Raw genomic sequence first — 14,755 nt, forward strand, 5'->3', positions numbered from 1 at the left:
CGGCACACCCGCGATCCGCGGAGCACGGATCCGCGACGATCCGTTGCACCCCTACTTTGTACACTTGCACAAAGTCAGGGATTTTGTAGGATTAGATTTAGGTGTATGATTAATCAATTATACCAAGCAGATGCTAATGATCATCAATGTTATATGTAGATTAAAACAGTCATTAACAGAAACAGCTGTGTAGGAGACTTAAAACCGGGTGAGGAACAGCCAAACTTTGCTACTAAGGTGTGGTTGTGGGAGATAGTTTCATATCACAGGTCATTCACCATGGCAAGCCTGAGCACAGCAACAAGACATAAGGTAGTTATACTTCATCAGCAAGGTCTTTCCCAGGCAAAATTTTTGAAGCAGACTGGGATTTCAATATGTGCTGTTTAAGCTGTTTTGAGGAAGCACAAAGAAATGGGCAAAGTTGAGGACCGTAGACGCAGTGGTCGGCCAAGGAAACATCGTGCTTACTTCTCTTCGACATTGGAAGATGTCTAGCAGTGCCATTAGCACAGAACTGGTGGACACCAGTGGGACCCAGGTACACCCATCTACTTACTGCCTGAAAAAGTGTGGCCAGAAGTGGCCTTCATGGAAGAACTGCGGCCAAAAATACATACCTCCGACATGGAAACAAAGTGATTCAACTATGCACAAAAACATAGGAACTGGCTTGCAGTAAAATGGCAGCAGGTGCTCTGGACTGATGAGTCAAAAATTTAAATATTTGGCTGTAGCAGGAGGCAGTTTGTTGGCAAAGGGCTGGAGAGCGGTACAATAATGAGTGTCTGTAGGCAACAGTGAAGCATGGTAAAGGGGGGCTGCATTTCTGCAAATGGAGTTGGAGATTTGGTCAGGATTAATGATGTCCTCAATGCTGAAAAATACAGGCAGATACTTATCCATCATGCCTTACCATCAGAGAGGCTTGTGATTGGTTCCAAATGTATTCCGCAGCAGGAAAATGACCCCAAACATGCAGCCAATGTCAGCATAAAGAAAAACAAGGAGGAAGTGATGGTTTGGCCCCCACAAAGCCCATTGTCATGAATCTGCAGTAATACTTTCATGCCTTGTCTGTCTGCTTACGCCTGGTTCTGTATCAGCCTTAGACCTGCACTCTCACACCCGTCTGCTTAAGTATTCTTCTCTCAAGCATGGCTCCACCCCAGCCTCTAACTGGGAATGCTATATTAACCTGTGCACTGCAAGCCAGCCTCGCTGATCAATATTGTGTGTTTGGCTTCCTGTGCGTCTTGCCCTGTGATCTATGTCTGATTCTGTTTACCGTCCTTGGCTTGTTCTTGACTATCCTTGTCTGCTTCATACCCTGACCTTTGGCGTGTTCTTTTGACTATCCCTGTCTGCTCGTTGCCCCAACCTTTTGGCTTATCCCCTGACTATCCCTTGTTGTCCCGGTCTGCTGCTTCCTCTCTCTCCTTCAGGAGCCTACTGTAAGCGTGAGCCGTGAGACCCTGGGGGCTAGACCTGGAGCCAGTTGCAGCGAAGTCCATCCCCACCACTAGGGGCTCTGGTGAACACCTGCTGGCTCTTAGACTCTGCACCCTGGGGAATCTCATGCTCTAGCTCCCAGTGTGATCTGTGTCGTTGGTGCAGAGGACCTGCTTTCCTGAACCACCCAGAGCCCCATCCGCGGCAGTCAGCCATAAGGTCCACTACCTTAGCCGTGCACTCCTGACCCCAATGGCGTGCATCTGTCACCTGTCCATTTTGTTAATTGATACAAATAAACTATTGACACACTTCTATTTCTGAAAACGTTTTTATTTTATTTTTACAGCTGCATAAAACTTTTGCACAGTAGTGTATATGTATGTGTATGAATATGTGTATTTAGCAGTTTGTCTGGAGATCATTTTTTAATTCCCATGCACATGATTGGTTTGAACTCAACACACCATCAAAAAGCTAAATAAAAAATGACTGCTTTGGTAAATCAGTCTCGCAGCCTTTGACAGTTCTCTCTAAAAGTTCTGTAAGTTTTATACTAGTTGAGCTGTAATGTGGCCCTGGAAATTATTTGATAGTGCTTGCAGTTATGCCCTAACAATCTTCAATGTGATAAAATGATCATATTTGTTTTCTTTTCTGCAGTGTGAGACGTTGGATGGAGACTAATGATCTTGGAACAGACTACACTTTGTTTTTTACAACAGAGAGAATTTAAAGGCAACCAGTGCTGTCAAAGCACCCAATAACCTAACCTCGAGAATGTTATCTGACATAATCCAGAGCCTTCACAAATTCAACCAGTCTGTTGAAGCACCCAATGACCAAAACTTGAGAATGTTACTTTACATAATCCGGATTGCTCACACAGAAAACATTTCAACAAGTCTGCTGAAGCACCTGATAAACCAGCCTCAAGTAAAGTTATCTCACGTTATCCTGCGGCTTTCAAACTGAAATAATTTAAAGTCAACCAGTCTGTTCAAGCATCCAATAACCCAACCTCGAGAATGTTCTCTGACATTATCTGGGGCCTTCATACTGAAAGAATTTCAAGTGAACAAGTTTGTTGAAGCACTCAATAACCCGTCTTCTAGTAATGCTATCTAACATGATGCTGGGGCCTTCAAACTAAAAAAAATTTAAGTCAACCAGTCTGTTAAAGCATCCAATAACCTACCCTCTAGTATTGTTATCTGATTTTTTTTTCTAATGCCTTAAAAAATGGAAAAAAATAAAGTCTACAAGTCTGTTGAAGTTCCCAATAACCCAACCTCTAGTAATGTTATCTAACATGATCTGGGGCCTTCACAATGAAAGATTTCAAAGTCAACCAATGTGTCAAAGCACCCAATAATCCACCCTCTAGCAATGTAATCTCACATAAACTGGAGCTTTCACACTGAAATAATTTAAAGTCAACCAGTCTGTTCAAGCATCCAATAACCCGACCTCGAGAATGTTATCTGACATTATCTGGGGCCTTCATACTGAAAGAATTTCAAGTCAACAAGTCTGTTGAAGCACTCAATAACCCGTCTTCTAGTAATGCTATCTCACATGATGCTGGGGCCTTCAAACTAAAAGAATTTAAAGTCAACCAGTCTGTTATGGCATCCAATAACCTAACCTCTTGTATTGTTATCAATATTTTTTTTTAGTGCCTTTAAAATGGAAAAAAAATAAAGTCTATAAGTCTGTTGAAGCTCCCAATAACCCAACCTCTAGTAATGTTATCTCACATGATCTGGGGCCTTCACACTAAAAGATTTCAAAGCCAACCAATAAGTTAAAGCACCCAATAATGCAACCTTTGGTAATGTAATCTCACATAAACTGGAGCTTTCATGCTGAAAGAATTTAAAGTCAACCAGTCTGTTGAGGCATCCAATAACCTAACCTCTAGTATGATCTGGCATTGTGGGGTGCCATCAAACTGAAAGGAATTAAAGTCAACCAGTCTGCAGAAGCTCCAAATAATCCAACTTATAGTATTGTTACCTCGCCTGTTCTGGGGCCTTTAAACTGAAAGATTTTAAAGTCAACCAGTCTGTTGAAGCACCCAATAACCCAACCTTGTGTATTGTCAGACACAATTCAGGGCCTTCAGATCTTGGCAACAGTCCTCAGAGAGCCTCTGCTGCACACTTGGAGTCCCCCAATATCATTAAATGATTAAGGAACTTATAGAAGTCACTGAATACCATAATACAGCATAGGTGTCTGGTCATTGGGATACACCCACCAATCATGAGATACAATGGACTGGGTGTATGTGTGTGTGATGTGGGAGGGGGGTGTATAGGCTGTGAAAAGTTTCAAAGTTTAAGGCTCCCAGGATGCAGCAAGGCAGTTGAAGATCGTGACTTTATATGCTGCCTACTAACCAATGACTGATAGTTTAAAGGGTAACTATTCCTTCAAATAACTTTATTCTAACTGACCAACCCATGTTAACTAAACCTTGTTTGACTTACCTTAGATTAGAGGGTGACCCAGTTCAGAAGCCCACTCCTATGTCAGACTCTTCTTTTCAGTCTTTGGGCCTGTGTTGTGCTGCACATGTGCCTGTCTATTCTTCAAAGGTCCCAATAGAAAAAAGCCATCCACCTGCAAGTCTGCAGTACAAGAGGGTATAGTTAGTATTGGAAGGATGAGGTGGCATCCATTTAAGATTAAAATCTATACAAACCCAAAAACACACATTTTCTATATTGCAGGTATATATTGTGGCTGCATGAGGGCTTATGTCAATGGGCTTTTGTCTTGTGTTCATGGCATTATTTTGACATTAGCTTCAGAAGCTTCTGAGATCATTTAAAACTTATTGGCAGATGCATTTGGCAAACCTCCATCTGATCTGCCATAGGCTTGTATAGAAATGCAAAACACTTAAAGCCTGCTGATAAAGACTCTCAGTTGTCTTTTGTTTTCAGTATTATTTTCTCTTATTTTCACCTGGTACACACTCATTTCTCCGCTGTATCTATAGTTGTCACCCAGGCTGGACTTAAAGTGATTGTAAGGGTAATTTTTTTTTTTTTTTTAAAATAACAAACATATTATACTTACCTCCACTGTGCAGCTCGTTTTGCACAGAGTGGCCCTGAACCTACTCTTCTGGGTTCCCCGGCGGCTCTCGCGACTCCTCCCCACATTAGATAACCCCCTGGCAGAAGAGCTCCTCTGGGGGATTACCTTTCGGGTGCGCTCCTGAGTCCACCATAGAGGCCAAATGCAGGAGTCGGCCCCTCCCCCCGGCGCAATTGACAGCAGCGGGAGCCAATGGCTGTGCTGCTATCAATCTATCCATTCAAGAGCCGGGAGCACATGGAGAGGGAGACAGCGCGTCCCCGCCAACTGAATGAAGGGGTTCAGGTAAGTAAAACGGGGGCTAGGGGGCCAGTGAGTGCCAGTTGTTTTTTCACCTTAATGCATAGGATGCATTAAGGTGAAAAAACACAAAGCTTTATAACCCCTTTAAAGCATGTCTGCATTTGCTCATCTCCTTTACATGGGGACTAACGGAATTAATAGTATACAAATGTTGATAACTTTCTTTTTGCTCTCCTTTCAGCTAGGGTTTCACCGATACCACTTTTTCAGACTGAGTACAAGTACAGATACTTTTTTTCAAGTACTCACCGATACCGATACTTTTTTTTAATGTCATGTTACAGTTTTCAAAGCACAATACAGACTAATGATATCATCTTTTGCAGCACTGATAGGTGGCATTGATGGGCACTGATGAGGCGGCACTGATCGGCTGGCACAGATGAGGAGGCACTAATATGCAGCACTGATAGCTGGCACTGATGAGGAGGCACTAATATGCAGCACTAATGGGCACTGATAGGCACCTATGAGGTGGCACTGATGGGGTGGCACTGATGGGGTGGTAACATGCAGCACTGATGGGCACTGATGAGGCTGCACTGATGAGATGGCACTGAAGGACACTGATGGGGTGGCACTGAAGAGGAGGCACTAATATGCAGCACTCATGGGCACTGATAGGTGGCACTGATATGCAGCACTAATAGGTGGCACTGACTGATGGGCACTGATAGGTGGCACTGATATGCGGCACTTATGGGCAATACTAGGTGGCATTGATGGGCGGCACTGAAGGGAACTGATGGGCAGGCACTGATGGGCACCGAAAGGCGGCACTGATTGGCATAACTGATGGGCACAGATTGGCCTCACTGCAACTTACAAAATGAATAATAATAAATATTATAATATATTTTTTATGTTGTTGTTGTTATAGTTCTGTCCCAATCGATAACCCTTTAGATTCGGTAACGGAAGTGATGTTCCGTCAGAACACAGCAATGCCCATCTTGGTACATCCTACACTCGGCTGCAGTAAGCCTGCAGTCAGAAGGCGGCAGCGGACATCTTGTTACACCCAGCCCATATAGTGAAATAATTTCACTATATGGGCTGGGTGTAACAAGATGTCCGCTGCCGCCTTCTGACTGCAAACTTACTACAGGCGAGTGCAGGGTGTACCAAAATGGGCGTCGCAGTGTTCTGACGGAACGTCACTTCCTTTACTGAATCTAGCCGAATCTGATAGCCGATTCTGATGGAACTGTTTGTCTTGGGTAAGCATAACGGCTGCGCCCCTGCCCCGGCCACCTTACCTTCCAGCGCGTCTTCTCTCTGCCCACTGACTTCCGGGAAGTTTTGGACTAAGCACCGGAGCATTTGCACGAGTACAAGTACTCGGACAAATTCTCGGTATCGGCACTGATACTGATACAGTATCGATGTAACCCTACTTTCAGCACATGGGTAGTGACAAGAACATAATATTTCTGGCAACATCAACGGTTACTTTATGTACTTGCTGAAAATAAAAACTAATGAAAATAATACAGCCACCTCATGTAAGAATTGGTAAGCTGCAATACATTCCATTTTTGTTTTTGGATTTGAATATACACTATATTACCAAAAGGATTGGGACACCTGCCTTTACAAGCACATGAACTTTAACCTCTTGCAGACCGTATACTGTATATGGCTCTCCTGCGCAAGATCACGTATCTAGTATGTGATCTTACACTTCTGGGTTTGGGGCACTCCCGCTGTGATTAGACACAGTGGGAGCTGATTGATGGGTACGGCGAACTCTATGTCCACCGGCACCCGCCGATGCTTTGGTACATAGGCAGATCGCTGTTCTGTCACTACAGAAGGCATGGATCTTGTGTCTCTGCTAAGCAGGAGCACTGATCCATGCCTTCTGCTGGTACAAGCACCTCCCCCACAGTGAGTATGCAAATGTTAGGCACACATTTAATCCTTTGATTTTTAACAAATTACAAAAAAATTAAAAAAAATATTGCATATTGTTTGTAGACACTATAATGTTTGGCAAACCAATCAATATACACTTATTGGGATTTTTTTTTACCAAAAATATGTAGCAGAATAAATATTGGTCTAAATTGGTGAAGAAATTAGATTTTTTTTACATTTTTTTTTAATTGGATATGTTTTATAGCAGAACGTAAAAATATTGTTTTGTTTTCAAAATTGTCGGCATTTTTTGTTTATATCGCAAAAAATAAAAAAGGCAGAGGTGATCAAATACCACCAAAAGAAAGCTCTATTTGTGGGATAAAAAGGACATCAATTTTGTTTAGGTACAGCATGGCACGACGGCGCAATTGTCCGTTAAAGTAACGCATCGCAGAAAAATGGCCTGGTCATGAAGGGGGTAAATTTTCTGGAGCTGAAGTGGTTAACAAAACAGGGTGGGTGAAACTATTTATAAAAAAACAAATACAGATACATATAATCAGTATACAAAATATACAGAAATACAATGAATAAGCTAAACTGTAGATGGCGATAAGTATTTCTCACCAGAGTTTAGGAGATAAAAGTTTTAGTCCAACATGTGCTCTGATAGCTGGTTCCTTCTTTCAGTCTCTAAAATGGAGTCTGAGTTCCCAGGATGCCAGGTTTCTCTTTCTTAGACTGAAGGATGATGGGAAGTTTTGTTAAAGGTGAACAGTTTCTAGTTTCTTCAAAAGCGGTACATTTACCACTGGCACCATCTTGTGGTCAAATCTGATATTGCAGGCAAAACAACTTAATTAATATCCTGCTGTAGGCAGAACAATAATGGTGGCTGGAAATTTTTCATAAACTCATAACATTATATTCAGTTCATGACTGGCGTGTCATTCTTTTTCCTCACTGTAAATCAATTACAGGATAAACCGCCTAAAGGGACAATTATAAAGGAGAGTGGATATTGCTATCCTCCATCCACTATATGCCGCAATATTAGTCCGCACGGCGAGCTGTCCTTTACATTCCTAACACTAAATGCAGGTGGTGGTGTGGAACCTGTGGTGTCCCTGGGTGTTCTCTCTGCTTACCGGAGACGGCAGTTGCTTGACTTTGACAGGTCACATGACTGGATTCTGTATTTTATTTTTCTTCTACTCTTCCATTCAGAAGAATAGCTCTCATTTAACTCCGGAGTCCTAAACTCAATGGAGTGATAAACACATTGAAGGACACATATTACAGTATAATATATATATATATATTGTTGTTGGGAAATTCCTCTGTGTTATAAGTGCCTCCCCCCAGATTGTTTCAGCCATTGTGGGTCTGAGCTGACCCCAAAGACTCGCACAAAAGAGCGAACAATGTACAGTGCCTTGAAAAAGTATTCATACCCCTTGAAATTTTCCACATTCTGTCATGTAACAACCAAAAATGTAAATGTATTTTATTGGCATTTTATGTGAAAGACCAACACAAAGTGGCACATAATTGTGGAAGAAAGTGGAAGAAAAATGATAAAGCAACTTTTTTTTTTCAAATAAATATGTGAAAAGTGTGGTGTGCATTTGTATTCAGCCCCCTTTACTCTAATACCCCTAACTAAAATCTAGTGGAACCAATTGCCCTCAAAAGTGACCTAATTAGTAAATAGTGTCCGCCTGTGTGTAATTTAATCTCAGTATAAATACAGCTGTTCTGTGAAGCCCTCACGGGTTTGTTAGAGAACCTTAGTGAACAAACAGCATCGTGAAGGCCAAGGAACACACCAGACGGGTCAGGGATAAAGTTGTGGAGAAGCTTAAAGCAGGGTTAGGTTATAAAAAAATATCCCAAGCTTTCAACATCTCACGGAGCACTGTTCAATGTATTATCCAAAAATGGAAAGAGTATGATACAACTACAAACCTACCAAGACATGGCCGTCCACCTAAACTGACAGGCCGGGCAAGCAGAGCATTAGTCAGAGAAACAGCCAAGAGGTCCATGGTAACTCTGGAGGAGCTGCAGAGATCCACAGGTCAGGTGGGAGATTCTCTCCACAGGACAAATATTAGTTGTGCACTCCACAAATCTGGCCTTTATGGAAGAGTGGCAAGAAGAATGCCATAGTTGAAAGAAAGCCATAAGAAGGCCCATTTGCAGTTTGCGAGAAGCCATGTGAGGGACACAGCAAACATGTGAAGGTTCTCTGGTCAGATGAGACCAAGATTTAACTTTTTGGCCTAAAAACAAAACGTTATATGTGGTGGAAAACGAACACTGCACATCACCCTGAACATACCATCCTCACCGTGAAACATGGTGGTGGCAGCATCATGTTGTTGGGTTGCTTTTCTTCAGCAGGGACAGGGAAGCTGGTCAGAGTTGATGGGAAGATGGATGGAGCCAAATACAGGACAATCTTAGAAGAAAACCTGTTAGAGTCTGCAAAAGACCTGAGACTGGGGGGGTGTTCACCTTCGAGCGGGACCACAACCCTAAACATACAGCCAGAGCTACAATGGAATGGTTTAGATCAAAGCATATTCATGTGTTAGAATGGCCCAGTCAAAGTTCAAACCTAAATCCAATTGAGAATCTGTGGCAAGACTTGAAAATTGCTGTTCACAGATGTCTCCATCCAATCTGACAGAACTTGATCTATTTTACAAAGAAGAATGGGCAAAAATGTCACTCTCTAGATGTGCAAAGCTGGTAGAGACATCCCCAAAAAGACTTGCAGCTGTATTTGCATTGAAAAGTGGTTCCACAAAGTATTGACTCAGGGGGGCTGAATACAAATGCACGCCACACTTTTCACATATTTATTTGGAAAAGAATTTGAAAACCATTTATCATTTTCCTTCCACTTCACAATTATGTGCCACTTTGTGTTGGTCTATCTCATAAAATCCCAATAAAATACATTTACGTTTTTGGTTGTAACATGACAAAATGTGGAAAATTTCAAGGGGTATGAATATTTTTTCAAGGCACTGTATATACAACAAGCCTATGACATCCTCTGTGTGCTTATAGAATGTTTTTATGTATTATGCATATTCAGGTATCCTTTTTGGGTATGAATCATAAAATACTTGAGAAAAACAGCTAGATACAGAAATGAAATACCTTTTGCAATCCCATTGCAATTCTGTCTAGTCTGTCCTGTAATTTAGACACCTCTACCACACTGCAGAGCTAGGCATCTTTCTATGGCTCCTGCTTGCTTTTTGAAGATTAACTCATCAGTGTGATGAAGATGATTATTTGTCCAATTAGGAGTAAATTAGAAAACCCGCACAATTACCTTGTGGGATCACCTGCCTGTGTAAATCATGAAATGGACTGTACAGAATATTACAATGTCTACTTCAATGCTACATTCAGTCAAAGCTCCACTTCAAAAATATTGGCAACTTTATTGGTAAAAGGGTAAGTTTACCTTTTCACAAACATGAAAAGGTGAACCAACTCCGAATATCCTGCCCACTCCTCCAGAGCCCGCTACACATTGCAGTCATGATGCCCCATTCTGCGGGTGGAGCGGTCTGTGCACTTTTACTCCGCAATACCTATCCTGGGAGTGAGTATCCATTATAATGCTCACCATGGCAAGCGGTCCTTGGGCAATGCGGTCCCAAGGTCACACTGACCAATGAAAAGTGCTTCTTTTTCCTGGGACAGTACTTTACCGGAATAAGAACTGCACTTCTCATTGGTCAGCATGTTGACATGATCAATGGGCAAGCTATATGTTGGATACTCACTCCGGGGCTGTGTATTGTGGGGTACAGGGTCTAAAGGGGTGGCTAGAATATTTGGAGTTGTTAGTTGAACTCCTAATTTTTCTTTGAAAAAATGAACTTACCCTTTAAACACTTTAGTAAGGTGCTACAGCCGAAAGACAGCTACAGCGCAGCTCTCTAGTTCTGGGAAGGTGTCCATGAACACAGCCAATCACAGATCGCAGTAAAGGGCCAATCACAACTGAACATACTTGCCGGCTATCGGAAGTCACACAGACACAGTGCGCGAGGAAAGGAAAGCTGATAACCAACAAGGCTCTCAGTACATTCTTTACACTGATAGTCAGGCCACTGATCATCAGTGCAGCCCCATCAGTGCCAATCAGTGCAGCTTATCAGTGCCGCCTATCAGTGCCTCCTCATCAGTGCAGCCTCATCAGTGCCCATTAGTGCGGCCTATAAGTACACATCAGTTGAGAAGAAAAATTACTTATTTACAAAAATTTATAACAGAAATTAAGACATTTTTTTTTTCAAAAATTTCTGTCTTTTTTGGTTTATTTAGCAAAAATTAAAAACCCCAGTGGTGAGTAGATAGTATACCACCAAAAGAAAGCTCTATCTGTCTAAAAAAAAAGTGATAACATTTTCATATGGATACAGCGTTGCATCACCGCGCATTTGTCATTCAAAATGTGAGAGCGCTAAAAGCTGTTAATTGGCCTGGGCAGGTTAAGTTACATTAAAAAAATTCTACAGTGGAACCTTGGATTACGAGCATAATCTGTTCCAGGAGAATGCTTGTAATCCAAAGCATTCGCATATCAAAGCAAATTTCCCCATAGAAGTCAATGGAAACGAAGATAATTTGTTCCACATTGACTTCTATTGCATTGAATACCGCATGTGGGCAGACGTGGGGGGTGCCGGAGAGACTCCGAAATACTCGGAGATCGCTCGAATGCACTCGAAAACCCTAGGAAAGGCTCAGAAACACTCGGGAACTGAGTATTTCCGAGTGTTTCCAAGTATTTCCGAGTGCTTCTGAACGGCTCCGAACGGCTCAGAGTGTCACCGGCGCCCCCACACCTCTGGCCAAATGTGGTACAGCACACCGCAGAGGCTTGAATCCTATTCGTTTTGTGAGACAACACTCGCAAACCGAGTCAGGATTTTTAAAAAAAGAATTGCTCATATTGTGAAACGCTCCTTAAACGCGTTACTCGCAATCCGAGGTTCCACTGTACGTGAATTAGATCTCCTGCCAACTAAAAATGGGATTTGTGCTTCCTCTACGTGACCACCGGGTGGCAGCAGGACACCAGAAAGGAATATTAAGCTTTTTATTTTTTCTAGATGTGAATGTCATCATCATACAAACTTCTAAGACCAGTAAAATGTTCAAATAAAATAGCTGATCAACCTAACGACAGTTCAATTTGCTGGCACAAATGCTATTCAAAGGCACGTTCTATAAAGCAATCACTGTGATTATATATTTGTAGTTTCCCCGATGCGGTTTGTTCTAGTATTTGAAACTTCATTCCGGCAGTTCTTGCAATTTAGCAATAGTTAGATTTTAAATGCTTCTGTAGGAGTTTGTGCATGATTGCAAACAGCAGCAAAGATTTTAAAGGAACCGACGTGCATCAGAAGATATGAACAACTATTGTAGAAAAGATCAGAAAAAAAACATAAAGGGGAGCCCTGCCCTCAATAGTTTGAAAACTAAACTCAAAACAAGCAGATAAAATTCATATACGGGAGCTGTTACACCTACCAGATGATTTGTTACATAGTTACATAGTTAGTCTGATTGAAAGAAGACACAAGTCCATCTAGTTCAACCAATAAAAGGGAAAAAAAAATAAAAATAATCATACAATCCAGTATACAGAATCCTATACCCACATTTGATCAGAGGAAGGTGAAAAACCCCAGCAAAGCATGATCCAATGTGCACCAGCAGGGAAAAAATTCCTTCCTGATCTCCTGAGAGGCAATCAGATATTCCCTGGACCAACTTTACCTATAAATATTCGTATCCAGTTATATTATGTACATTTAGGAAAGAATCCACCAAGAACCACCTCCGGAGGGAGTCTATTCCACATTTTCACAACCTTTACTGGGAAGAAACCTTTCCGTATTTGGAGATGAAAACTCTTTTTCCCCAGACATAAAGAGTACCCCCTTGTCCTGTGTGATGACCTTAAAGTAAATAATTCAACACCAAGTTCACTTCAGTATATGGACCACTTATGTATTTAAACATGTTGATCATATCCCCCCATAATCTCCTCTTCAATATATACAGTATCTCACAAAAGGGAGTACACCCCTCACATTTTTGTAAATATTTAATTATATCTTTTCATGTGACAACACTAAGAGCCGGTTCACACTGGGACGACTTGTCGTCGCGTTCCGTTCTGTACAATGGAACCGTTCTAACAGGAGCGACTCAAGTCAGAAAAAGGTTCCTGTACTACTTTGGGGGCGACTTGAGGCGACTTGCATTGACTTCTATATAGAAGTCGTTTTGCAAGTTGCCGCTGCTGTCGTGTGAACCGGCTCTGAAGAAATGACACTTTGCTACAATGTAAAGTAGTGAGTGTACAGCTTGTATAACAGTGTAAATTTGCTGTCCCCTCAAAATAACTCAACACACAGCCATTAATGTCTAAACCGCTGGCAACAAAAGTGAGTACACCCCTAAGTGAAAATGTCCAAATTGAGCCATTTTCCCTCCCTGGTGTCATGTAACTCGTTAGTGTTACAAGGTCTCCAGTGTGAATAGGGAGCAGGTGTGTTAAATTTGGTGTTATTGCTCTCACTCTCTCATACTGGTCACTGGAAGTTCAACATGGCACCTCATGGCAAAGAACTCTCTGAGGATCTTTACAAGCTACGAGGCCTGCGGGATGTTACAAAGGATTTTATGGTGCGTCAGGCCATGAAAGGTTTTCGGCGCGGACGCGTGGTAAGAGATACCAGACGCCCGGTGTCTTTTGGGCTGCTACAGGACCTGGTAGGAATCTTGCACAGGGTTTGTTCCTCGCCTTATGAGGTTCAGCTGTTTACGGCAGCTTTTTCGTTGGCCTTTTTTGGAGCCCTGAGGATTGGGGAGTGTGTGAGTAAAAACAAATGCGGTGAGGGTGGTTTGATGTTTTCGGAGGTGCAGATCACTGCGGATAGCATTCAGCTCCGTATCAGCAGATCAAAAACTGATCAGCTGGGCAAAGGGGTTTACGTGACATTGTTTAAGGTGCTTCCGGAGACGGTGTGTCTGGTGCTTGCTGTACAGCGCTTCGCACGGGTTCGGAAGGGTGTACAAGGGACGTTTTTGCAGCATGAGGATAGCTCATCCTTGTCGCGTTTCCAGTTTGTGGCGATTTTTAAGCGCTGTTTGCTGACGGTTGGCATGCCAGCCTCTCAATTCAATACTCATTCATTCAGGGTAGGGGCAGCTACGGAGGCGGCTCGCTGGGGATTGAGTCCACAGAAGCGGCTAGGGAGGTGGGAATCTGACCGTTTTAAAATTTATGTCCGTCCGCACATGCTATAATGTTTGTTTCATGATGTTATTTCCTTTTTTGTAGTTCTGTTTGTGGGCTCTAGGTTTTTCTTTGGTTGTCTGTTGCAGGTTTTCCTCAAGGCCTGGTGTGGATTCTGGGTGACTCTTATGTCTTCTGGAGGGCGATCAGAGCGGATGCACGACCCGAAGGGAGACAGCTCGGCGTTCCCCGGAGTGAAGCAGTCTGCAAATGGCTGGGAGTCAGAGGCATGATGTGGGGCTGGGTTCTTCCTGAATTTCACTATTATTCTAGAGTGGATTGGCCTCCTGATGTTTTGGTGCTCTCCGTGGTAGGGAATGACATGGGGGTTCGGGCTGCTAGGGATATTTTCCGGGATGTTAAATTCGACATTTTGCGATTGATGCGTGATTTCCCTGGTGTTATCATAGTGTGGTCAGACATAGTGGCATGACACAATTGGCGTCATGCGCGTTCTGTAGAACGCTTGAATAAGGCCAGGATAAAAGCCAACAGGGAGATAGGACGCTTTTTGTCTCGTCTTGGGGGTGTGGTGGTTCGCCATCAGGATCTGGAAGACTTGTCTATTCGTTATTGGAGGGATGATGGTGTGCATTTAAATGCGGTTGGAACAGATTTTTGTTTTTTGGGATTGCAAGAAGGGGTTCAGAGGGCTCTTCAGGTGTAGAGGGACTCACT

General features: G+C 42.6%; 1 protein-coding gene across 1 annotated transcript in view; it reads left to right on the forward strand.

The window, feature by feature from the left end:
* Positions 1-14,310, forward strand: part of LOC141111700 (astacin-like metalloendopeptidase) — a 96,308-nt gene extending 81,998 nt beyond the window's left edge. The window contains exon 12 of the mRNA XM_073603847.1: positions 14,123-14,310. Coding sequence (XP_073459948.1) covers positions 14,123-14,310 — 188 coding nt within the window. The remainder of the gene's footprint in view (positions 1-14,122) is intronic.
* Positions 14,311-14,755: the final 445 nt, after the last annotated feature.

This window comes from Aquarana catesbeiana, linkage group LG11 (assembly GCF_042186555.1).
Source record: "Aquarana catesbeiana isolate 2022-GZ linkage group LG11, ASM4218655v1, whole genome shotgun sequence".
Classification (NCBI taxonomy): Eukaryota; Metazoa; Chordata; class Amphibia; order Anura; family Ranidae; genus Aquarana; species Aquarana catesbeiana.